At 45.4% G+C, this 25,848-nt stretch overlaps 1 protein-coding gene across 6 annotated transcripts in view; it reads right to left on the reverse strand.

The window, feature by feature from the left end:
• The window catches only part of ZZEF1 (zinc finger ZZ-type and EF-hand domain containing 1), a 142,742-nt gene that overhangs the window by 6,335 nt on the left and 110,559 nt on the right, over positions 1-25,848 (reverse strand). For 4 of the 6 annotated variants that reach the window (XM_017950275.2, XM_009189385.3, XM_009189386.3 and 1 more), the window contains 13 exons: positions 23,917-24,194; positions 22,708-22,882; positions 21,980-22,112; positions 14,835-15,034; positions 12,609-12,728; positions 11,067-11,258; positions 9,607-9,707; positions 7,458-7,593; positions 6,993-7,352; positions 5,948-6,091; positions 4,013-4,181; positions 3,736-3,834; positions 3,084-3,249 (listed from right to left, as the gene is read on the reverse strand). In XM_017950275.2, the coding sequence (XP_017805764.2) occupies positions 3,084-3,249; positions 3,736-3,834; positions 4,013-4,181; positions 5,948-6,091; positions 6,993-7,352; positions 7,458-7,593; positions 9,607-9,707; positions 11,067-11,258; positions 12,609-12,728; positions 14,835-15,034; positions 21,980-22,112; positions 22,708-22,882; positions 23,917-24,194 (2,273 nt within the window). Of the gene's footprint in view, positions 1-2,791; positions 2,861-3,083; positions 3,250-3,635; positions 3,835-4,012; positions 4,182-5,947; positions 6,092-6,992; positions 7,353-7,457; positions 7,594-9,606; positions 9,708-11,066; positions 11,259-12,608; positions 12,729-14,834; positions 15,035-21,979; positions 22,113-22,707; positions 22,883-23,916; positions 24,195-25,848 lie in introns of those variants that run through there. The other 2 variants (XM_021928580.2, XM_021928581.2) reach the window with 2 other exon arrangements.

The following is a 25,848-nucleotide window of genomic DNA, read 5'->3' on the forward strand; positions in this document are numbered from 1 at the left end:
CAGCTTTCTAGGTTTTCTACAATGCTCACTGCTTTAATAATCAGAAAAGAACACTTAAGACAAACGTGATGGCTCATATTTAGAACCTAGCTACCTGGGCGGCGGCTGAGGAAGGATCACCGGCAGCCCAGGAGTTCATGGCTGCAGTGGCTATGATGGTGCCACTGCACTCTAGCCTGGGCAACAGAATGAGACCCCACCTCTAAAAAAAAAATTAAAGAAAAAAAAAAGATGGTCAGGAGCAGTGGCTCATACCTACAATCCTAGCACTTTGGAAGGCTAAGGTTGTGGGATTGCTTGATCCCAGGAATTTAAGACCATCCTGGGCAACATGGTGAACCCTGTCTCCACAAAAAATAGAAAAATTAGCTGGGTGTGGTGTCACACGCCTGTAGTCCCAGCTACTCAGGAGGCTGAGGGGAGAGGATCACTTCAGCTCGAGAGGTGGAGGCCACAGTGAGTTGAGATGGCACCACTGCACTCCAGCCTGGGCAAGAGAGCAAGACTCTGTCTCAAAAAATAATAATAATATAAAACAAACAACGCACCATTAAGCGGATTTTCGCCTAGCCTGCAAGTTTCAGAAGAAGAGGCTTGCAAGGCTGTCTGGCAGAAAGCTTTCTTCCCTAGCCAAAACACAATCCCTGCTGAGAGAATGAACTGAGGTTTTTTTTTTTTTTTCGTTTTTACTCAGAGGGAGGCTGTCCTTTGCTTTAATTCCAACTCAATATCCTTTGAAGAAGAAAAATTATGAAATAAGTAATATTCTAGAACTTGTTATATGGCTATATATAATTACATAATGTTGAATTTTGCTTTTTAAAAAAAATTTGCTTTTTCTCTTATGACTTGAAAAATCATTGTGTATATTTAATTGTTATCCTGAAGCCAATCTCTTTTTCCCAGAGGAATAAATCTTCACAAAACAAACAGGACAATTCTGATAGCTTTCCAGCTGGGTTTTCAGAGAAGCATCGGCATGTGAGGTAAAATGTACCTGTGAGCTGAGAAGGTCCCTCCCCTGAGGACTGCCCCTTGTGTGTGGCCTCCAGGCCAAGCCCTCAGGCAGGCCCCCCTCTCACTCTATGAGGAGCACACATGAAAGAGGCTAGGGTGGCAAGGCATACTGGGAGTTCCCTCCGGGCTCGGGACGGAGGGTGCAGGAGTGTCCCCACTGGAAAGAAGGTTGCCAGTGGCCAGTAGACTGCAGGCAGGGGCACAAGTCTTCCTTCCTGCTGCAGGTAAGAAGGGCCCACCAGCCAGGAGACCATGGAGATGTTCCATGTTTCATAAGCACTGCTCAACCAGACTGTTCTTACTGGACTCGACGCTCAAGTGAACAGAGCTAAGCCCGTGTGGGGCTAAGTGATCCTGTCTGCGTATGAGGACATGGGGGTAACAGCAAGCCTGCCCAGCCCAGGAGTTTGAGACCATACTGGCCAACACAGTGAGACCCCATCTCTATAAAAAAACAAAATTAGCCAGGTGTGGTGGTGCATGCCTGTAGTCTTAGCTACTTGGGAGGCTAAGGTGGGAGGATCACTTGAACCCAGGAGTTGGGAGGCTGCAGTGAGCTATGATCGTGCCACTGCACTCCAGCCTGGGTGATAGAGTGAGACCCTGTCCCCTACCACCACCAAAAAAAGAAGCAGGGCTCCTGTCTCTTGGTTGAGGGGGAGGTCAGAGACAGCCTCTCAGCCACCCGGGCTGATTCACAAATATTGAACATTCACGAAAATGTCAATACAGTGACCTAGAGCCAGAGGGGAAGAGGGAGGGTAATGAGGAGGAGAGTTCCAGGCAGAGGCCAGCAGGTGCAAAGTGATCCGGCAGGGACCAGTTTGTTCCATAAATATTTGTTGACTCAATGAACGATAGAAGATTCTAGAGAGAATTGATTGTACAGAATCGGCCATGGGGACTCGGAGCTCTCCCCTCTCTCTCCACGCTGCCTATGGACTGACTACACCAGCCATCATGTTCTCTCCCCTGACTTTCAGAGTCCTTTATTATTTTAATGACAGTTCCATATTCCATGAGAAGACAACCTGTTGCTTCAAATATCATCAATGCACTCTGGCTGGCATTCTGTGTGTCTCTGTCTGTGTGTGCTTTGGAAATGCAGGAAAGAGGAGGAATGAGCTTCTGACAGGTAGGGTTCTGAGGAAGGAGGGTGGTGGCCAAGTAGACAACATATATGGCACACACAGTCACTACCACCTTCCCTCATAGATGAGGAATAAGGCAATTATGTCTACAATCCCCAATTCAACACTATATGTCCTACCTAGTGCAAAAGGCAAGAACAGCGTCTAAACACTGAGAGGAAGAAATAACATTTATTTACATTATGACACGACTGTACACTAAATAATCTGCATAGTCTTAGAATGAACAAATTTAGTAAGGTCACTGGATATAAGGGCAATATACAAAAATTAATTGTATATCAGCAAAAAACAAAGCTAAAATTAAAAAATACCAATTATAGTATCAAAAACATTAAATATCTAGTAATAAATTTAACAAAATGTTAAGTCCTCTACATAGAAACCTATACAATATTACTAAGACCTAAACAATAGAGGAATATAAGTAGAATATATAATGGCTGTGGATTAGAGGACTTGGTGTTCTAAAGATCTTGATTCTCATCAAATTGATCTATAAACGCACCACAGCACTCCAGCCTGCATGACAGAGTGAGACTCTGTCTCAAAAACAAACAAACAAAAAAAATCTATACAGTCAAATGGAGATCCACATGGAACAAAACTAACTTGATGCCTACCCCTTCTGTCATACACTCAAATGCTTTCCAGGCAGATAGTCCTCTAAGTGTGAAAGGAAAAACGAGTTTCTGGAAGATAACATAGGAAATACCTTCATGACCTTTGAGTAAGGCAAACATTTCTTAAACAAGACACCAAGAACGTTAGCATAAAGCAAATGGCTGAAACACTGGAAGACATTAAACCACAAATGTCTTTTCATCAAAGACACCACTGACAGCATGAAAGGGCCAGCCACAGAGTGGGGATACATACGCCTGGCAAAGGGCTCCCATCCAGGACACTGCTTACCTGTGGCCGCAGCATCGCACAATCCTCAGAAGTAAGTGGATGGCTTTTAATCGTTGATGGCCAGTCTGGCGACAGGCCACGCCCACCAGCCATTCCCAAATTTTTGCCAATGGGAGATGAGGCACAACCCTTTCTTCTGACAACATCTGTTTCAAAATCTCGAATCCTGGCCAACACCCCAAAACACAGATATACAAACAGAGACATGTAATAAGTAATATTATTATATAAAGTGTAACAATTGTGTATGTTAAGAATTCTACATTTTATAAACTGCTCAAATTTTAATCAATAGGATGAAATAACTGCGATCATTTAAATTCTGGCTGAAATGAAGGCTCTTGTAAAAATGACACAGGGGTCATATTTTCAGTTCCTCCTTTTTTCAAAATGCCCAGGCAAATTCTAAGAGAACAAGCATCCTTTTCGGGCCCTGACAGAATGCCTCTCATAGCTGGCCACTCAAGTTTACCACTAGCCAATGAAATCACATTCAGGAGTGACAGATGTGGGGCTTGTGAGACAAATTTGGAAAGTGTGAGAGACAAGTACCTGCTTTGATTTTAACCAAGATCAGTGACATCATGGCACCCACAGCCATGGAGTGTCCCTGGCAGGCAGATGGTGCGAACGCAAAGCCCAGAGCACACACCTGTCTGGAACCGCCCCAGGTGTCCGGCCGTCACGGTGAATCTGTAGCCCCACTCGGTGTTGCTCATGTCGGAGGTGAAGCGGTAATACAGAGTGTCTCCTAGGCACACAAGAGTCAGAGGCAGGTCAGGAACTGGAGCAACAGGGAACGACAACAGAGGTGTGTCGGATGAAAGCTATTAAACCCCTTTCAACATTCTCCAGTAAGGCCCCTTCTCAGTATGAAGTTGAAACACTGCCTGTGAACAACCTATCTAATCGAGTATCTGTTTCACTACCTGGAAGCTCAAAATCTTTCCACTTCTGCTGAGACCCGCTGAAGCTGTGTCGGTCTTGCTGGAAGTCACTGCTGCTGGACATGGCTAACTCGTCACAGCCCTCCTCTGTGTTGCACTGAGAGTCGAATTTGATTGAGAGGTAGATGGCACCAGGAATGTGAACTTTATCCTAGAGAGGGGAAATGGAGAACACTTCTGTCGATGCTGCTCACTAGACACTGACTGCAGCTGCCCCATGCTGAGTCCTGCGGCTGGACCTGGGTGCGTGAGAATGAGTGAACCACAGCCCTGGCCTCCAGGAGTGCACGGTCCAGCTGCGGCGAGGAGCATGCACGGACTGCAAATGCGGTGCGAGGGAGGCACAGTGGGGCAGGCGGCACGGGGCCCCAGAGAAGGAGTGTCAGGCTGCTGTGAAGAGTGAAGAGGACAGGAGGACCCTGCCAGGAGAAGGCAGGAGTGGGAGGCAAGGTGGACCTGAGTGCATGGGGTGTGTTTCAGACAGGGGAACAGCCCTGTGAAGGTCTAGCACGTTCAGGGAATGGCAAGGAGCTTGGCATGTTTGGAGTAAAGGGTGTGCTACATGGGCACATATGCTTGGGAAGCAGGAACAGGGACAAGACATAACCCCAGAGAGGCTGGCAGGGGCAGACACTGAAGGCCCTGGGCATGAAAATGAGGCACGAAGATTCTGGACAACAGGGAAAACCCTGGAAAGCTTTGGTGAGGCTTGCACGGTGTAGCATCACTGACAGCTGGTGTGGAGCAAGGCTGGGCTGAGGCAAAAGTGAGGAAATCAGAAAGTAGCAGCAGCAGGAACTCCAGAGAAGGACAACGGGTGTCTAGGATCAGTGGAGAAGACAAGACCTCTCTGGGGCCGAACCTGGTGGCTGACCACATGTGCCTGTGTGGGACCAAGGGAGTGGGGCTGGAGCGCAGGAACATGGTGAGAGAAGAGACTTGGAAGGAAGGCAGTTAGGAGATTATACTTCTGAAAAACAAAATCTCAGCTGGCCAATAACCCAGTACTAAATCGGTTTTCATCATCCACCTTTGCTGCTGCAGGTATCTTCCACTCAGAAGTAGATGCCTGGGCAACTCCAACATTTCTGTTTTCTCTCCAACATTTTTAAAAGTGCTAATGGGGGCCAGGTGAGGTGGCTCACGCCTGTAATCCCAGCACTTTGGGAGGCCGAGGCAGGCGGATCACCTGAGGTCAGGAGTTAGAGACCAGCCTGGCCAACATGGTAAAACCCCGTCTCTACTAAAAATACAAAAATTAGCTGGGTGTGGTGGCAGGTGCCTTTATTCCTGCTACTAGGGAGGCTGAGGCATGACAATCACTTGAATTCGGGAGGCGGAGGTTGCAGTGAGCTGAGATCACACCACTGCACTCCACAGCCTGGGCGACAGAGTGAGACTCCGTCTAAAAAAAAAAGTGCTAAAGGATATACATGGCCTTAAGTCGATGAGAATAACGGAGGCTGCCCCATTCCTGCCTCATCAAAATGCCTACCTCCCTGCCCAGATACAAAGTTAAGGATGGAAAAGATGAGACTTTGATTCAGTTATGGGAAATTTAAAAAGAGGCTGTAGTATCCAAGGTGTGGGCAGGTCATTAGGAGGCAGCGGAAGAGTGAGGGTCCAACCTGGACCACATTCAGACTCACTGTCTCACTGTGACGCCAAGCACTCTCTCTCAGGAGCTTGCTGCAGGGAAAGTAAAGCTCTCCTGCAGCACGAGGTGGCCCATTTTCTTCTACTAAAACAAGCACGGCCCGGAGAAGGGACTTGTTGTACAGAATCCCTGGCCTCGAGGAGGCAGACTGCAGTTAGTTCCAGGAAGCGCTTTCTTGGACAGGTCTCTGCTGTCCAGGGGACTGATGAGGTCTCTGCCACTCAGTAGCCCTTACAGGGCCTGCTAGCCCCAGGCCCTACCTCGAAGTTGGTGTTGTTGTTATATGGGTGTTTCGATTCCCTCACTTGCACCTCCATTCCTGGCTCCTCCATGAACTGGCAGGCAGCCAGGGCCATGGTCCCCAGCATGTCCTCTCGGCAGCCCTGGAGCACTTTCTGCAGGATCTGGTAGGAAGCAGACAGGTAAGGTCAGGGCCTGCTAGTGGCATCAGGAAGAAGGGACAGTTTACTTCAACCCAAGACCCACCCAAAGGTGCTGGCATCATCTTAGACCTAGGACGAGCCTCTGTGACTCCATCACCCAAAACCAACTCCACCAGCCTCTCACTGGACCAGGCTGTTGCTGTCAATCAGGACACTGCAGTCCTTTCAGAATGATACTGCTTAGAGGTGGTCTCAAAGAACTAACAGAACCAGTCATAAAGGGTCCTGGTCCTTGAAGGAGTCCCCAGCCAAGCAGGTGGATTGGCCTATGGATAAATAATGACCACACAATGTGATCGATGTCTACAGTGAGGTGCAGAGTTGGGAGCTCTAGGTGGCAAGAACCGGGGGAGGACATGTCCACGCAAGGGCCTAGTAGAGGCAGGATGGCTCCCTTTGTCCCTTCTGAAAGCTAGATATGCTAGAGCAAGCCTGCCAGCACCTGCAGCGCTGCAAAGCCGGGCAAGGACCTCGAGGTCTGGTGGAGTTCTCAGATGGGCAAAGCAAGGCTGAGAGGCCAAATGAACTTCCTCATGGACTGTGTGTTTGTGTGTGACGGTGGGTGAGGCACAGGATCAAAAAGGAGCTACCGAATGTGCCTCAAGAGTTCTGCACTTGGAAACTGGGAAGATGGCGACAAAGCTTTCTGGTTCAGTTGGAAATTGCGCTCAGGGCCCCTGAGTTCCTCACTAGCCCAATCCTTGGGAGAGGATACAGTGGCCCTACCTTTGCTGCATTCACACCTGTCAGGGAGCCGCACAGCCACACAGGTAGCCTCGCTCCAGGAAGCACTCACTGGAGGAAGCCTGTGGGGCAGAGGAAGAACCTGGTGGGTGAGTGCAAGCTCAGTCTGCATAACTACCTTCTCCCACTCGTGCTTTTCTTCCAGCTGCATGAACATATCCAAAATGTAGGTCATATGGGCAGGGCCACTGAGCTCCAGGATGTCCTCGCTCACTGGCACGTGGCTAGGCCACTCGGCGAGCAGGGACGCAAGCACGTGGCGGGCGTACAGGACAGCCGTGGCCTCGTTCACTCGGAAGAGGTAGTCCCGGACAGCCCTCTTACTCTTGCAGTTCAGCTCCTTGTGCAGGAGGGCGGCGCTCTTGCTACGGCGCTGCTTGGCATAGCTCTGCTGCAGTTCACTCTCTGTGCTGGAGATCAGCTTCTGGGTCACGGGGTTCGATTCAGCAGTGGCTTGGTCGCAGCGTGCAGGCCGGGACTGCAAACCCAAGCCCACCGTTACAGAGGTCTAGCCTTCTTACAGTGGTGCTATGGGGTGGGGGATGGGGTGCGGACACTTTGGGTCCAAGGCGGGGTGACATACCAAGCATGGCAGGATAATCATGTCTGTATCCACAGCTTTGGCGCTCTGCTCTTCCAGCCTCAGACTCTTACTGGGCTGCCACCGCTGAGCCAGGGACCGTATCCTTTCATCTGTGGTGAGCTCGTCACCATCAAACCTGAAGAAAGGCAGCACAAAGTTGAGTACCAACAGTGTACAGTGGCCAGAGTTTTTTTTTTTTTTTTTTTTTTTGAGACGGAGTCTCGCTCTGTCGCCCAGGCTGGAGTGCAGTGGCCGGATCTCAGCTCACTGCAAGCTCCGCCTCCCGGGTTCACGCCATTCTCCTGCCTCAGCCTCCCGAGTAGCTGGGACTACAGGCGCCCGCCGCCTCGCCCGGCTAGGTTTTAGTATGTTTTAGTAGAGACGGGGTTTCACCGTGTTAGCCAGGATGGTCTCGATCTCCTGACCTTGTGATCCGCCCGTCTCGGCCTCCCAAAGTGCTGGGATGACAGGCCTGAGCCACCGCGCCTGGCATAGTGGCCAGAGTTTTAACCTGCACTTAAACTTGCTGGCAGCGTTGACCAGAGTTGTTTTTCTGTGAGTATCAATGACACTATCATATTCTGTGTTTTGCCAACTGGATTCACAGCCTTCACTTATTCATGGATACAGAATGCAATACATGCTCTGGGGCAGGGGATGCAAACTCTCCTGCAAAATCCATTCTCCTTTTCGATCTTTTTCATTTTTTAAATTAATTTAAACCCCGAGTAGCTGGGACAAAAAAACATTTTTTTTAAATTTATTTTTTTAGAGATGACGTGTTGAAGCTATTGCCCAGGCTGGACTGGAACTCCTGGGCTCAAGTGATCCTCCTGCCTCAGCTTCCCTGGTAGCTGCAATCACAGGCTCACACCACCATGCCTGGACTCCCCTTCTCTTTTTTTAAAGACAATTTAACAGAGTTTAACTGAGCAAAGAGTGATCCCCGAATTGGGCAGCTCCTGAATCAAAATGGGTTCAGAGCGACTCCATGCTGTGGTTGGAGGTTTACGAACAGAAAAATGAAAATGACACACAGAAAACAGAAGTGAAGTACAGAAACAGCTGGAATGGTTACAGCCTGGTGTTTGCCTTATTTCAACGCAGTCTGAACAGTTAGACAACTTTGGCCGAAACGTGGTGGCCCTTCTCTCTCTCTAAAGCTCCCTAGAATTTTAGCAAGAGCTACAGTCACCCAGCGAGAGACATGGTTAGCAGCTAGATGTGGTGATGCCCCTGGGTTCCGGGCAGTGCAGGTGAGCAAGGTGGTGTCCCACCTCGACTAATGGCGCAGTCCCTTCTCCACCTTCCCCCTTTCCTCTGGGCTAGAACCGAGACGTGGGGTGGCCAAGTGAGCTTCCACTCCACAGATGAGAACGCTGGGATTGCTGGGTCACTCTGTGGAGCACAGCTGTCACCCACCCCAGACTCTGCCCACCTCTGGACTGTTATGTGAGAGAACACACATTCTACTGCCCTGATACATTATATTTCTTGTTTCTTAGTTACAGCAGCTTAGACTGTACCCTAACTAATGCAACCCTGCTTCATCTCACAAAGGCTTTTAGGCAATATATAAGAAACTCATAAAAGAGACACATGAAATGTAAAATAAAAGACAAATTAAATGAGAATTCACAATTAGAGCAAGAAGAGTCAAAACTAGGATATGGGGGATGGAGGAAGAGACCAGACTGCAGATATGTAAAGTTCTACCCAAATTAAAAAGCTGGGCCCAAGAACTAGCTCTGAACTTCCTGGCCAAGAGAAAGGGTATGTTCTTAATTTTAAAAATCTCTTGAGCAGAAGTTCCTGTTCTACACTATCTGCTCCCTGGGATTACACACGAGAGCCATTTTGGTGCCTGCCTAATTTCTGCGTCTGTAAAATAAGTTTCCTCTCAGAAACTTACTTCTCAGAGGCAGACTACAAACATCAGTTTTAAAGAGGAACCACAGTGCACTTCGAAGATGATCCAGGTAATGCAGCACAGGCCACCTCCCACCTCGCCTTACAAAGGACTAGCAACTGCTTCCCGGCCTGTCGGAGTGTCCATCGATCCAGAAGCCGCTGCCAGGAGGGGCACACCCTCCTGCCCTCACATGTGCTCTCTCTGGCCACACTTCAGCTGCACTGAAATGTCCCTTACCTCTTCTGAACCTCCAGGAAGAAAGAATCAGTCTTTTTCATCTGCAGTTCGTATATGGCCCGAAGAATGTGCAGAGGGGCATTGAGGGCATCATGAGCCATCTGGAGGCCCGGGGAGGACAAAGACAAGAACCATTAAAAGTGCTTCAATACAGTTTTGATAAACTGAACTCAAAACTGAGAAGATAATATAGCAAAAGCTTCCACAGGTTATAATTGAGGAACATTATATGGGTAGTTTAAAAAGCATATACAATTGTAAGCACTAAAACATGGACTGTAACACCTACATTAGGATTGTAATTTCAAAGGAAATTATAAAACACTAAAACCCCAAAGAAATATCCTATCAACAAAATACAGTGCTAATAGTAGATACTTACTCACCACATCGTATTCACGGCTAGCATCTCTATAACCGTTTTACACTCAAGTTTGACAACTAGCACATATATGGGCACGGTATTTTCTTTGGATTTTTTTGACACAGGGTCTCACTTGGCTGCCCAGGCTGGAGTGCAGTGGTGTGATCATAGCTCATACCACTGAGTACCAAAAGCGTAGAAAGGCAAGAGTTTTAACCTGCACTTAAACTTGTCAGCAATGTTGATCAGAGTAGTCTTTCTGTTAGTATCAATGATATTATCATTTTCTGTATTGTGCCAACTGGATTCATAGCTTTCACTTATTCATGGATACAGAAATGCATGTATGCTCTGTGGCAGGGGATGCAAACTTTCTTGCAAAATCTGTAACCTTGAACTCCTGGGCTCAAGTGATCCTCCTGCCTCAGCCTCCTGGGTAGCCAGGACTACAGTGCATGCCACCACACCTGGCTAGTCTTATTTTTTGTAGAGGCAGGGTCTTGCTAAGTTACCCAGGGTGGTCTTGAACTCTTGGCCTCAAGCGATCCTCCTGCCTCAGCCTCCCAAAGTGCTGAGATTACAGGTGTGAGCCACTGTGCCTGGCTGGGACTTGGTTTTTCTGACATTCTACCCTACATTCTGTTTACTCCTCATTTAATTACAACTTTTGAAGTCCAAGCCCTCATCCTTTTCATATTATTCTGAGGAAGAATAGATTACCTAGGGGAGGTAAGAGTGTATTTCTGAGAAACTATGAGGAAGGAACTATTGTAGAGAGTTCATGGACGAGCCTTAGGGCTTTAGTAAGCCCTGGAAATTCATGCAAAATTTTACATACATATCTGAATGTGTATTTTATGGGGAGAGAGGACCTAAAGCTTTTGAGTTTATAACCCAATATATTAAGAACTATTGCTGTGGGGCTTTTCTGTTCTTCTGGATCAATTCTGCACAACACAGATTGAGTCTTTAGGAAGTGAATTCTCAGGACAGCCGACGGAAGCGTTTTCATGTTTAGGCTGAAACATGGCCCGGGCCAAAGAGAAGTCATCCCTCAGAAACCCCTCCCAAGCCACATGACGACTCAAGAACACACCAGGAAACATATTCTGGTGGGCTCATCCAGGCCCTCAAGGGGGTCCAGCTTTTTCTGCTCTGGGTCGCCAGGGCTGCTGACGGGCCGTTCCACCTCTTCCTCTCGGTCCCCTCGCTCATCCAGCTCTAGGTCTCCGTGTTCAGCCAAAGCGTTCATCTCCTTTTTTGAGGAGTACAGCATGATGGACAAAATCTACACAGAAAGAAAATCCAGCTGAATGTGAGCGCTTAGTGGGCGGGAAGACGGTACAGTCCTTTAATCATGAAAATATTGGGCCTAACCATTTTAAGACATCAGAATTTACTTGAAGAATGTGAAATTAGAAAAGAAACACGAATGTATGTTTAATTATACTTTGTAACCAAAGAAATACTAACTGAACACTATGGGGACCTTTGTGTTTATTAACTTTCCCACAGATGGTATAAACTGCTATCATCCGTTTTAGAACTTCTTTTGGCAAAATGTAAAGAGCTAGGGAAATGCTCATATGCTTTCACCCAGCAACTCATCTGATACGAATAATGTAAAATATACAAAGTTATTTTCATCATACGCTCAGTGAAGCACTAATAGCAACAAAACTGAAAGCCACCTTCATGTATTATATGTATCCATAAAAAATGTTATGAAAACTACATCAAAACCTAGAAAGAAACCCACATGCCATCAGTTTCTTTGAATAAGATGCTCACGATGCGGTCTAGATTTACACATGCACCGTGAAATGCATAGAAACAAAACAAGGAGGAGAAAATATACCAAATGCTAATGGCAGCTGTGTTTGGGATACAGAGTTTGGAGGGTTTTTTTTTTTTTTTTTTTTTTTTTATAAAGTTTTCTGCAATGTGGTTCTAATAATAAAAAATTTTAATTTAAAATATTCCCTAAGAATAAAAGTTCAAATACTCTCCAAATTATCCATTAATATGTTTTAGCATAGTTTCCTTAAACCTAACCAAATCCTCTTCTGGCAAATGAGAGCTGTTTCTGCAGGTTCCAGCCTCTGCTGGGTTGTGAATGGCCGCTCACTCCCTCCTATGCGGCGGCAGCCTTTCCTGGGCCTAAAGCTGGCACTGGGCACAGAAAGTCCACAGGGAACCACAGTAGTTCCACTAAGAAAACTCTAAGGTCTAAGGGGAACAGTAATAAAATTACAATGATCAACTAAAATCCTACGTAAAAATAAACGTAAGTGAGGACAAATTTAGAGGCTGATATTGGCTGAAAGCAACTTTAAAGGGAAATAAAAATTCAAGGGTATACTTTATTACCATGATATAATGGTTAATCATGTGTTTCCATAAAACGCTTCTCTTCCACTGTTCTTTGAACAAACATTAAATTCATTTTCCCTGACAGGGGTAGACAGGTGTCATAATCCCTATTTCCGAAAGGGAATACAGAAGCAAGGGAGTTTCCAACACTGTACTAAATGAGTGTGCACAGGGCAGAAGTAACTGGAACTCGCTGACGCTTCTAACTCCTAGGCCAGTACATCTGCACCAGGAAAGAGGAGCAGGAGTCCCTCTCGTCTCTTACTTCCAGGTCCCGGAGGAGCCACGTTTTACTAAAGCCAGTCCCTTTGCTGCATTTTTTCACCAGCAACTTCAGCAAATCGGTCTGAAGGAAGGTAGCATGGGTCTCTTCAAAACCGTGAGCCTGCCACGCAGAAAAAGAACGATTTGTGACTGCCGTGGAGTGAAGAAGGTACAACCTTAGCTATAACTCAGTCTGTTCATTCACTCATTCATTCATTCATTCATTCAACACGTACTTTTGAATGAAGCCTATTTTATGTCACACCCCGCTGCTCTAACTTCCAAAAGCTGTCCGGTGCTCTTTAGGCTAAAATCCAAGCCTCTGATCATGGCTGACAGAGACCAAGGTCCCTGCCTGCTTCTCTGGCTGCGCACCCCCTCTCCTGCATTACCCTGAAGCCTGGGAGGTGTTCTTTCCGCTCCTTGACAACCACGCTTGTTCCATTCTGAGGCCTGGAGCTTGTTACTCATTCCGCGTGGAATGCTCTGTCCAGTTTTCCCAAAGCTGACTCCTTATCTATCAGTTCAAATTTTACTAGAGTAAGGCTTTTTTTGACCCACAGCAGTTTTTCTTGCAGGCTCCCTGTTGTCTCTCTTGCCGGTCAGACCGTAAGCTCCAGGAGAGAGCAGGGACCTTTTTTCTGGCTCAATACTACATACTCAGTTCCATCTGGCCCTTGGTGCTCAACAAATATCTGCTGAATGAAGGATTCAAAGACAGAAATGACTGCTGCCCTTAGGGAGTTTATTTTCCCTTTCCTACTACAATGTAAACAATGGAAACAGTAGCACATTGTGATAAATGCCATGAACTCAAGAAACAGCAGGCTGGGCACAGCAGGCTGGGCACCATGGCTCAGGCCTGTAACCCTAGCATTTCGAGAGGCGGAGGCAGAAGGATGGCTCAAGGTCAAGAGTTCAAGACCAGCCTGGGAAACATAGCAAGACCCTGTCTCTAAAAAAAATTAAAAAATTAAAAATTAAAACAAATAACTGGGCATGGTGGTACATGCCTGTGGTTAGTCCCAGCTAGGTACTGAGGCTGAGGCAAGAGGACCCCTTGAACCAAAGCATTTGAGGCTGCAGTGAGCCATGATCACAGGTCTATACTCCAGCCTGGGCAACAGAGCGAGACCCTGTTTCAAACAAAGAAATGCCAGAGAAAACCCACAAACAAACAAACAGAAGAAATAGTAGATGAATGGTCTCAATTCTACAACCACAAACTCCCAGTATAGATCAGAGCTGAAATGCCGCTGAGTCCAGCTCCTGCGGTGTTGAGTGCCCTCCATGAGCTCCCTATCGGTGCTTCTGCTGAATAGCCTTCAACTTTTCAGCTGAGCTCCTCCTTTCATGGATATCTCTATTGGGAAGATGATCCTAAAAGTGAGCTGACATGTGTTTCCTTGAAAGATCATTCCTCTGCCTCTCAGGTATTGGAAATTCTCGGAAGTCAGCGAGCATGCTCATCTCCATGCCAAATATTGCCCAGCCTGGTTTTTTTTTTTTTTTTTTTGAGACGGAGTCTTGCTCTATCGCCCAGGCTGGAGTGCAATGGCATGATCTCGGCTCACTACAACCTCCGCCTCCCAGGTTCAAATCATTCTCATGCCTCAGCCTCCCGCGTAGCTGGGATTACAGGTGCGTACCACCACACCTGGCTAATGTTTTGTAATTTTAGTAGAGACGGAGTTTTGCCATGTTGCCCAGGCTGGTCTCGAACTCCTGAGCTCAGGCAATCTGCCGGCCTCGGCCTCCCAAAGTGCTAGGATTACTGCTGTGAGTCACTGCGCCTGGCCATTGCCCAGTTTTTTAACTTGTCTACCTCTTTCCACTCCAATTGCCAAATCTGTTGCTCATTCCCTAGGATGCTAGCTCCCTCTATTCTTCCCTTCATCGTCTATGATGAAGCACAGGAGTTGTCATTTAGAGAGGAAAGTTAGAAACTTTTCAGTCAAGTTTTCTCTTCATCTGACAAAGCTGTGTTCCCATGAAGTAGTAGTATCAGATTCCTTGAAACAATGGAAAGACAGAGAAGCCAACTATCGGGAAAATAGTATTTCCTCTTTGAAGTTATCTGTGCGCAAGGCCCACGCGTTTCTAAAAATAATCAAGATCCTATGGTTTACCATCCATCGAAATCAGATGGCATTTCCTCCTAGTTAATCCCCACGCAGATGTCAAATTATAGCCAGGTCCACTGCCAACTGGAGAAGCTCACCATTACCTTTAGTGTTTTATACAATCCTTTGAGGGCCAGGGACAGGACCCAAGTTGCTTCCACTGCCTCGGGACAATGGCTGTCCATGCTGGTTTGCAGAAGGTGACTGGCGATAAAGGCAAAGTGTTGGGAGTATTGGCTCAGCTGGGCCTGAGAGTCACCACATTCTTGTCCTCCTCCCTTCTGGACCAGCTGGTAGTCCTTCACTGAAGGGTGACATCAGGCAGAAAGAGAAAGGCACAAAAAGTACAGTTCATGCTTCCAGCAGCTATTTCTTCCATAGGAACATGCCTTACTAAAGTAGGGACTGCAGAAACACAAATCTCCTGGGCTCAGTCTTAGCCAATAAAGCCAGCTTGCAGGTAAACACAAAAATAGTAATGGCTACCTATCCATCAAGCAACTGAGTGGGACAATTTGCATTCTTACTATTGTGTATAAGAAGGCCATCTCCACAGGTGTTAACAAAAGTTCTTAAAAATAGCATACATGAGGCCGGGCACGGTGGCTCATGCCTGTAATCCCAGCACTTTGGGAGGCCAAGGTGGATGGATCACTTGAGGTCAGGAGTTCAAGACTAGCTTGGTCAACATGGTATAACCCCATCTAAAACTACAAAAATCAGCTAGGTGTGGTGGCACACGCTTGTGATCCCAGCTACTCAGGAGGCTGGGGCAGGAGAATCACTTGAACCTGGGAGGTGGACGTTGCAGTGAGCCAAGATCGTGCCATTGCATTCCAGCCTGGGCGACAGAGCTAGACTCCATCTCAAAAAAAAAAAAAAAAAAAATAGTACACATGAGATTTCCATTTCCAAACAAGACAGAACAAGAGAGACTGGATTTACTCTCCCACCTTAAACAACCAGAGTACTGAATACTGAAAAAACATGAAACAATAGCTTGCAAATATTGGGCAAAAGGTAGTATAGGACTATGGTCCCTGAGAGAAGGGACATAAACTAGATCAGCCCTCCAATAGCACCAGCTATCTGCAGACGATTTCCAAGCTGCAAAGTGGGAAGCAAACATTCAGGCAGAATCCAGCAGTCTCAATGAATTAAAGATCAGAGTTCAGGGAGGTCAAGGCAGCTAGAATGTACAGGGCAGAGTATCACAGAGCAGGGAGATGCACAGAGAGAGGGGTGGGCTGGGGAGAGCTCTCCGGAGATCCACAGAGTCGATCACAAGTCTGTGGCTGCATACTGACCTGCACATTTCTGTGAAAGGAAACTACCTGGGGCAGGAGAAAGAGCTACAGCAGACAGAACAATTCCTGGAGCTCACAGAGAGCTGGGAATATTTTGCCTTTCCAACAGAGAGAGTGGAAGTGTCCTGGTAGAGATGGGGGTGGGGGCAGAAAGAATATTTGAATACATAATGGTCAAAACTTTTCCAAATTTGATGAAAACTGTAAATCTAAGGAGCTCATTAAACACCTAAGCAGAAGAAACATAAAGTCATGTCAAGGTACGTGCATAATCAAATTGCTAAAAATACAGCCAGAGGAGAAAGAGACATTACAAAAACATAGCAAAAGAAGAATGACAGCAGACTTCATCCCAGAATCTACACAAGCCAGAAGACAATAGACCAGTATTTTTTTTTTTTTTTTGAGACGGGAGTTTTCGCTCTTGTCACCCAGGCTAGAGTACAATGGCGCGATCTCGGCTGACTGCAACCTCCGCCTCCCAGGTTCAAGTGATTCTCCTGCCTCAGCCTCCCAAGTAGCTGGGATTACAGGCGTGCGCCATCACACCCAGATATTTTTGTATTTTTAGTAGAGACGGGGTTTCACCATGTTGGCCAGGCTGGTCTCGAACTCCTGACCTCAGGTGATCCACCCGCCTTGGCCTCCCAAAGTGCTGGGATTACAGGCGTGAGCCAACATCTTTAAAGTATTTGAAGATAAAACTCAGCTTAAAATTTTTTACCCTGCAAAATTATCTTTCAAAGATGAAGTTAAAAAAAAGTCCCCCAGGTAAACTGAGAGATTATGTAATGTCTGACCTGCACTACAAATAATGTTCAGTGCAGTTTTTCAGGTCCCCCTAAAAACTAAAAAAGATCCCAGATGGAAAACTGAATCTTTACAAAGGAATGAAGAGCACTAGAAATGAAAAATAGATGGCTAAATATAAAAGCTATTGTTTTCTCATTTTAAAATCTCTTAAAATACCTCTCTCTCTCGTTTTTTTTTTTGGGGTGGGGGTAGAAGACAGGGTTTTGCTGTATTGCCCAGGCTGGCACCGAATTCCTGGCTTCAGGCTTTGCGATCCTCCTGCCTTGCCTCCCAAAGTGCTGAGATTACAGGTATAAGCCCTATGCACCCAGCAACATCTCACCCTTTTTTTTTTTTTTTTGAGAGAAGTCTCGCTCTTGTTCTCCAGGCTGGAGTGCAATGGCGTGATCCTGGCTCACTGCAACCTCTGCCTCCCAGGTTCAAGTGATTCTCCTGCCTCAGCCTCTCAGCCTCCCGAGTAGCTGGGATTACAGGCGCCTGCCACCATGCCTGGTTAATTTTTGCATTTTTAGTAGAGAGAGGGTTTCACCATGTTGGCCAGGCTGGTCTCGAACTCCTGACCTCAGGTGATCTGCCTGCCTCAGCCTCCCAAAGTACTGGGATTACAGGCATGAGCCACTGCGCCTGGTCTTTTTTTTTTTTTTTTTTTAAAAAAAGAGATAGGCTCTTGCTCTGTCACCTAGACTAGAGTGCAGTAGTCTGATCATAGCTCACTGCAGCTTTGATCTCCTGGGCTCAAGTGATCCTCCTGCCTCTGCATCCAAAGCAGCTGGGATTACAGGTGTGTGTCACCACATATGGCTTTCTAAAAAATTATTTTTAGTAGAGATGGGGTCTAGCTGTGCTGCCCAGGCTGGTCCCAAACTCCTGGCCTTATCATCAGTTATTTATTTATTTTTGTAGAGATGGAATTTTGCTACTATGTTGCCCAGGTTGATCTCAAACTCCTATCCTCCAGTGATCTTCCCACCTCACTCAGCCTCTCAGAGTGCTGGGTTATTTTGTTTTTCTTAATGATTTCATTTTATTTCTATCATTAGCTCTTTAAGTATATATTTTTGGGTTTTGTTGTGGTTGCCCTAGGGTTTACAGTAGTGTACCTTGAAATAATTTCTTAAATGTTCTAGGGTTTACACTGAACACCTTTAACTTATCAATGGTCCACCTTTGGATAGTATTATACCGCTTCACATAGAATGTCAGAACATGACAGCATTTCCACCCCATTCTTTGTGCTGTTACACATTTTACTTCTAGATGACATAAATCTCACATGACTTTTTTTTGCTTCAAAAAGTGAGATATTGGCCAGGCACGGTGGTTCACACCTGTAATCCCAGCAATTTGGGAGGCCAAGGCAGGTGGATCACCTGAGTCAGGAGTTCAAGACCAGCCTGGCCAACATGGCAAAACCCCATCTCTACTAAAAATACAAAAATTAGCTGGATGTAGTGGCAGATGCCTGTAATCCCAGCTACTTGGGAGGCTGAGGCAGGAGAATCGCTTGAACCCGGGAGGTGGAGGCTGCAGTGAGTCGAGATCACGCCATGGCACTCCAGCCTGGGTGATGGAGTATGACTCTGTCTCCAAAAAAAAAAAAAAAAAAAAAAAATTCCTAAATTCAACCATCTTGATAACTGCAATAAATGTAAATGGTCTAAACACATCAATTAAAAGACAGGGATTATCAGATTGGATTTTTTTTAAAAAAAGACAAGATATCCACTTTAATGTAAAGACACAGGCAGGTTAAAGTGAAAAGATGTGAAACCCATGGCTATGAAGGGCCAAGAATATTTTTGATTTGAGGTTGGCTAAGCCTCTGGATTCAAAACCCACAGATATGAATGGCCAACTATAAGGGACGCATCCACGAATTTTGCTATCTGTGGGGCGTCCTGGAACCAATCCTCTGAGGATACTAAGGGATGACTATTCTATACAAATGCTGTTTTTAAAAATGCAAGACAGGCTACATAAATATTAGATTTCAGAATGAGGAATATCATTAGGGATAAAAAGAGACATTTCATAAGAAAAAGAGAAACATACAATTATAGTTAGAAACTTCTATAGTCCTCTCTCAGGAATTGTTAGAACAAGTAGATAAAACATCAGTAAGGGCACAGAAGACTTGAATAACATTATCCATTGACTTGACCTAATTAACATCTCTAGGATACTCCACCAACAACATAGTACACATGCATTCTCTTCAAGTGTACATGGAACCTTCATGAAAACAGACCTAATTTTGGACAATAAAACAAATTGCAATAATATTCATAATAGGACTGAACTAATTAAAAATATGCTCTCTGACCACAACGGAATTAAACCTGAAATCAACAACCAAACAGTATCTGGAATATCCTCCAAATATTAAGAAATTAAACATCAAACTTCTAAATAATCCACACAGCAAAGAAAAAAAAAATCACAAGATAAATTAGAAAATATACTGTGACCTAAATGAAAATGATAATATATCATAAAAAAAAATTGTGGGATGTCCCTACTGAATCCAAGGGACACTGAAAAAGAAAAAAATAGCGGATGTGGCTAAAGTCATACTTAAGAGGAAATGCACAGCATTAAAATTCTTCTACTGCCAAGGAAGAAAGGTCTCAAATGCGTGATGGCTCCTACCTTAAGAAACCAGCAATCCCAGCACTTTGGGAGGCTGAGGTGGGTGGATCACTGAGGTCAGAAGTTCGAGACCAGCCTGACCAACATGGTAAACCTTGTCTCTAATAAAATTACAAAAATTAGCCTGGCATGGTGGCATGTGCCTGTAATCCTAGCTACTCAGGAGGCTGAGGCAGGAGAATCACTTGAACCCAGGAGGTGGAGGTTGTAGTGAGCCAAGATCGTGCCATTGCACTCCAGCCTGGGCAACAAGGGCGAAACTCCATCTCAAAAAAAACAATAAAAAAAAAAAAGAAAAAGAAAGAAACCAGAAAAGCAGCCAGGCGTGGTAACTCATGCCTGTTACCCCAGCACTTTGGGAGGCTAAGGCAGGAGGATCACTTGAACCCCGTAGTTTGAGATCAGCCTGGGTAACATGGTGAGATCCTGTCTCTATTTAAAAAAAAGAAAGAAAGAAACCAGAAAAGCAGTAACAACACATTAAACACAAAGCCAGAAGAAATAAATAAATTTATCTGGGCAGTAATCAAAGAAACAGCAAACAGAAATAAAAGAAAAATGAATGAAACCAAAGTTGGTTCTTTGAAAAGATCAAATAACTTGATAGATCTCTGGCTAGACTATCTAGGAAACAAAAAGAGAAGACATAAATTGCCACAATCAGAAAATAAGAGAAGACGGCTAATACCCCAATATGCCATGCTGAGAGAAATTAAAGAAACCTAAATTTATTCTCTAAACTGAATGATGTACCATGCACTCAATACAGATAGTCCCTGACTTACAATGGTTCAACGTAATGATTTTTCAACCTTTATAATGGGTTTATTAGGACATAACCCCATTATAAACTGAGGAGAATCTGTCTGGTTATCGCCCGAATGAATCTATAGATTTGATGCAATGCCAATCAAAATCCCAGAAGGCCATACATTTAAGACAGGGTCTTGCTCTGTTGCCCAGGCTATAGTGGAGATCATGGCTCACTGCAGGTGATCCTCCCACCTCAGCCTCCCAAGTAGCTGGGACTACAGCATGCCACCACATCTGGCTACTTAATTTTATGTAGTGATGGGGGTCTTTACAAAGTGCTGGGATTTCAGGTGTGAGCCACTGCGCCTAGCTCCTGCAGGCTCTTTTATAGAAGCTGATTCTAAAATTTACACAGAAAGGCAAAGAAACCAGAAGAGTCAAAACAATTCTGAAAAAGAGCAAAGCTGAAAGACCTAATTTCAAAATGTTGTACAAATTTAAAATAGTCTGGCCAGGTGCGCTGGCTCATGCCTGTAATCCCAACACTTTGGGAGGCCGAGGTGGGTGGATCACTTGAGGTTGGGAGTTTGAGACCAGCCTGGCCAACATGGTGAAACCCCATCTTTACTAAAAATACAAACATTAGGCTGGGTGCAGTGGCTCATGCCTGCAATCCCAGCACTTTGGGAAGCCAAGGTGGGCGGATCACCTGAGGTCAGGAGTTTGAGACCAGCCTGGCCAATAGGGTGAAATCTCATCTCTACTAAAAATACAAAAAATTAGCCAAGTGTGGTGGTACATGCCTGTAATCCCAACTACTTGGAACCAAGGCTGAGGCAGGACAATTGCTGGAACCCAGGAAGCGGAGGTTGCAGTAAGCCAAGATGGTGTCACTGCACTCCAGCCTGGGCAACAGAGTGAGACTTGGTCTCAAAATAAATAAATAAATGAATTTACAATAGTAAAAAAAGTGTAGTACTGAAGCAAGGACATATAGATTAATGAAACATAATAGAATCCATAAATAGACAGATATATGTGTGTCAATTTTCGACAAGGTTCTGAGATAATTCGATGGAGAAAGGATGGGTCTGTTCAACAAATGGTCCTGGATCAACTGGATGTTCATGTGCAAAAGAAAAGATCTTATACATTTACATACACAAAAACAATACAGACACTGCCTAATGCCGGCGCCGAGTGAAAATGCAGACTGCTTCATGAGCAGAACTGGGAACGTAATGGGTAGACACTCCAGATTGCCTGGGGCTTGGCAAACTAAGTCAAAAGGGCATTTGTGACGTAATACTTTCAATGTTATACTGATAAGACAAAATGGAAAGTTACATGAATGCTAATACAATTATTTTAAGTGCAGCCACCTGACTCCATGGAGTCACCTGACTCCGTAATATGTTTAAATTACCCACAGAAAACAAATGCACCAGCAAATGGAGAAATTAAATGTTCAGAAGCTATATATCTAGCCAACCAAAAAACACAGAGCCATATACACAAAAAGACAGCATGGGAAGGGGCCTTTGAAATTATCCCAATTCAGCACATCATTTCAGAGATAAGGGAAAAAGAAGCTCGGGGAGCTATAACTTGCTCTTAAAAAAAAATCACATGCAGGCCAAGAGTCAAGGTAATTCCATTGATTTTAGGGGATGCAGGGATTAGGCAATTTTCTCCCATTCTTAGAAAAAAATAATTATGCATGGTACCTGTTTTCCTCTTCCGAGTTTTGACATCAACAATCACAGCCCTGTTCTTCTCAGTAAAGTGCTTCAAGATGATCACATTATGGGGTTCATTGGCATTATCCATATAAACACAGCGGGTTCCCACACAGAGGACCTAGAACATGGTAGACAGAGACAGAAAGGAGACATGGAGACAAGAAAGAATTCTTGTCAAACATGGAGACCAGAAAGAATTCTAAGGCATAAGCCCAGCCCCCTTTGATTGTGCCTCTGACTTCAACAAGCACGCAAGGATAGGGACCTTCTCATCTCTAAGTCCAAAGAGTCTGGCACAGGCTGGCACAGAATTGGTTTAAGTCCTTGCTGGCTGAAGCCATGTTTTTACAGCCCCCTTTGTCCTAATCAGTAGAGGGACACGAAGATTAGAAATAAGGCCAAGACGAATGCCAAAATGAAAGACAATTTTTCTTTGCAGTTCTTTGTAATGTAATATATTACGGCTACCTACTATTCAAAGCCAATCACTGGCTAATAAATGAGTCAAATGGCTTAACTGTTAAAAATGCAAGTTGAATAAACCATCCCATAATCTTGACAATACTTCAATACTGTGAAAGCAAGGTATACAAGCAAAGGAAAAAGCTTCCAAAGATATCTATGCCTATATATCCAGATGCCACCGAGGCTTTGGTGTGCATGGTGAAGACTGGAAGGGGTGACCAGGCCCTCAGGCCTTCAGAGTGTGGTACCTGGGGGAAGCCAACCAGCACGAGTAGGGTGAAGATGTTGGTGTGCTTCAGCTGGAATGGCAGCTGCTTGATGCAGTGGTCTGTGAAGGTGGCAATGACATCACGCCACAGTGGGGCACTGTTGAGTGACCGCAGGATCTCTGCCATGGAGCACGCCCAGTCCAAGCCCACCCGGCTGGAAGGCAAGAGCTCCATTAGGGGCAGCACACAGGGCTCCAAACTCAACTCATTAGAGCTCACTACACTCCAAGGCAGACCCAGAGGCCTTCAAAGAGCCATTCATTAACTAGTTTAAAAACTACCAGAATGATGCTTTTTGTATAATGGTGAGCAAAAAAGCAAACAAAATCAAGACTTGTTACTTACATACTCACCCTATGGCTATGTTTCCAAAAATCTCTATAATAAAGTCACCTGTGTGCACGCACATGCATACTCATATTCAAACACAGAAGAAAAGCTTAGAAGAAAATGTAGTGAAATAGCACCAGATGTATTAAAATCGTACAAGTCAGGGTGACTTTTTTCCCTCTTTTATTATTATTATTTTTTGAGAAGACGGAGTCTTGCTCTGCTGCCCAGGCTTGGGTGTAATGGCATGATCTCTGCTGACCGCAACCTCCACCTCTTGAGTTCAAGCGATTCTCCTGCCTCCGCTTCCGTAGCAGCTGGGATTACAGGCACACGCCACTATGCCTGGCAAATTTTCTTTGTAATTTTAGTAGAGATGGGGTTTCACCATGTTGGCCAGGCTGGTCTCGAACTCCTGACCTCATGATCCACCCACCTCAGCCTCCCAAAGTGCTGGGATTACAGGGGTGAGTCACCGTGCCCAGCTTATTCCTTCATTTCTGTTTTCCAAATTTGGTGTTGTGGTTACGTTACTTTTATAATTAAAATAGATTTATTTTCTTCAACCTCAAGGCCTACACTTACTGCTCATAGGAAAAAAAACTGAATATGCCTCATTAGAGAGTTGAATCGGCAGCCAGTGTCGAGAATGCTCAGCTGTTTGAATGCTGGTGTTAAGCACGGTTTTAACGTGGGTTGACAGCATTGCTCATGAACCCAATTCTATTTCCACAAAACTCTCAGACAACAGAACTGGAGCACACTGAAATTAATCAACAGCCAGACCTTCAAGTTAAACAAACACACACCAAGGTGGGATAGAGGGCAGGTGGCTAGAGGAACGAGGACCAAGGCTACCTGTCCAGACACACAGCTCCCAGGCTAAAGAGCAGGTGGGTGGTTTTCCAGCCGTCGGGCACAATGGTACTGTCCCCTGCAGCAAACAGGTTGTGTTTGGCTGAGAGGACTTTGATCACTGCGGCATCTACCTCTGCTGGCAAAAGACGGATAATTAACTGGCCAAGAAGACCCAGGGTGAGATGGTAGGTTTCATTCAGGTGGCCTGCGTTTGAGATGACAACCTGAAACATGAGTGGAAGGACGTGCTCCAGGTCTACCAGGGGAACTGTGGGGCCCTGCCAAGAGAAGGAAAGAAATCTGTTCAGTACAAAATCCACGTCACCAAACCAGCTAAATATTATATCTCTCTCCTACCTTATTTACAGCTGGTCTAGTGCTAACAGAATCATGCTGTGGTTTTCATAAATGCCATATGTATAATCACTTACAAAATAAACATCCTCAGGTCTCATCTTACAATCCTACTTCTAATATTTCTTTACCCTGAAAAGGAAACTTAAAATACTTGGTTTCCTCCTCATCTTTCAAAATGTCTATTGTCAAATAATTTAAATAATTCAGAAACATGCAAAAGTTAAAGCTCCCCTAAATCCCCTCCCTATAACCATGGCCAGGCGATAACAACTGTTAAGTTTGATGAACAGTCTTTCAACCTTTTTCTATGCATATTTACACATGATACATGTAAAGTAGGCCGGGTGTAGTGACTCATGCCTATAATCCCAGCACTTTGGGAGGCCAAGGCAGGAGAGTCACTTGAGCCCAGGAGTTCAAGACCAGCCTGGGCAACATAGTGAGACACTGTATCTATAAAAAATACAAAAAATTAGCCAGGCAGGTGGTGCGTGCCTGTGGTCCCAGCTACTTGGGAGGCTGAGGTGAGAGGACTGCTTGAGCCCAGGAGGTGGAGGTTGCAGTGAGCCATGGTCATGCCAACTGCACTCCTGCCTGGGCGACAGAGTGAGACTCCGTCTCAAAAAACAAACAACGTGTGTGTGTGTATGTATGTGTATGTGTATATATGTATATATTTGTGTATGTATGTATATGTAAAATAAATTAAAAATTTTAAAGTTATTTTTCTTTCTTTAAATACTGCCTTGCAACTTATTAATACTTTGTTTCCAGTTCTTCATTATTATAAAAACCATTCAGCTAAACGGCCTGGTACAAACATTTCTACACTTATACCATTTGTTATTTTCCACCGGAAAAAAACGCACAAAACTGAAGAAAGCTTTTAAAATGTCTGAGTGGTTATCCTCAGTGTGATTCCAGAGGGCACTATATCCATAGTATGAAAACAAAGCAATCAAAGGATAAAAAGTTCTTGGAAATAAAGAGTGATTCTCGAGAAGGCGTCTTCCTCAAACGGCAGCCTGGCAGGGGTGTCAGAGTCCGAGAAGAACTCAGAAAGCGTCTAGGCAGCGGGTTGGTCTGGCATAGGCCACATGGTGTCAGAACCCAAGCAGGGTATGGAGTTTGCACGGAGAAGGCCTGGCAGGCGAGTCAGAGCACAGGTGGGTGAGGAAGTCACCCAAGCCCAGGAATGCCCAGGCCTCTGGAGTTGGAGCTTGGGCTCTGAGTGATGTGAGGAGGGCAACAATGCAGAAGGTCAGCCCGATGTGAGTGTCTGATCCTAAGTGGAGAGGTGAGGGCATCCGTGTGGGGAGTTCAGCCTCACACAGGGGCTCAGAGTCCAAACGGCATAAGGAGAGTATTGCCACTGAATAGCAGCCTGTTGTGGGTGAGGGTGGTCTCAATGCAAGGGGGCAACCTGGATTAGAGAGACAGACCCAAGTGTGGTGGGGAGGTATCCATGTCAAGAGCCCACTGTAATCCCAGCACTTTGGGAGGCTGAGGCAGGTGGCTCAACTGAGGTCAGGAGTTCGAGGCCAGCCTGGCCAACACGGTGAACACCTGGCCAAC

The sequence above is a fragment of the Papio anubis genome, chromosome 17 (assembly GCF_008728515.1).
Source record: "Papio anubis isolate 15944 chromosome 17, Panubis1.0, whole genome shotgun sequence".
Lineage (NCBI taxonomy): Eukaryota > Metazoa > Chordata > Mammalia > Primates > Cercopithecidae > Papio > Papio anubis.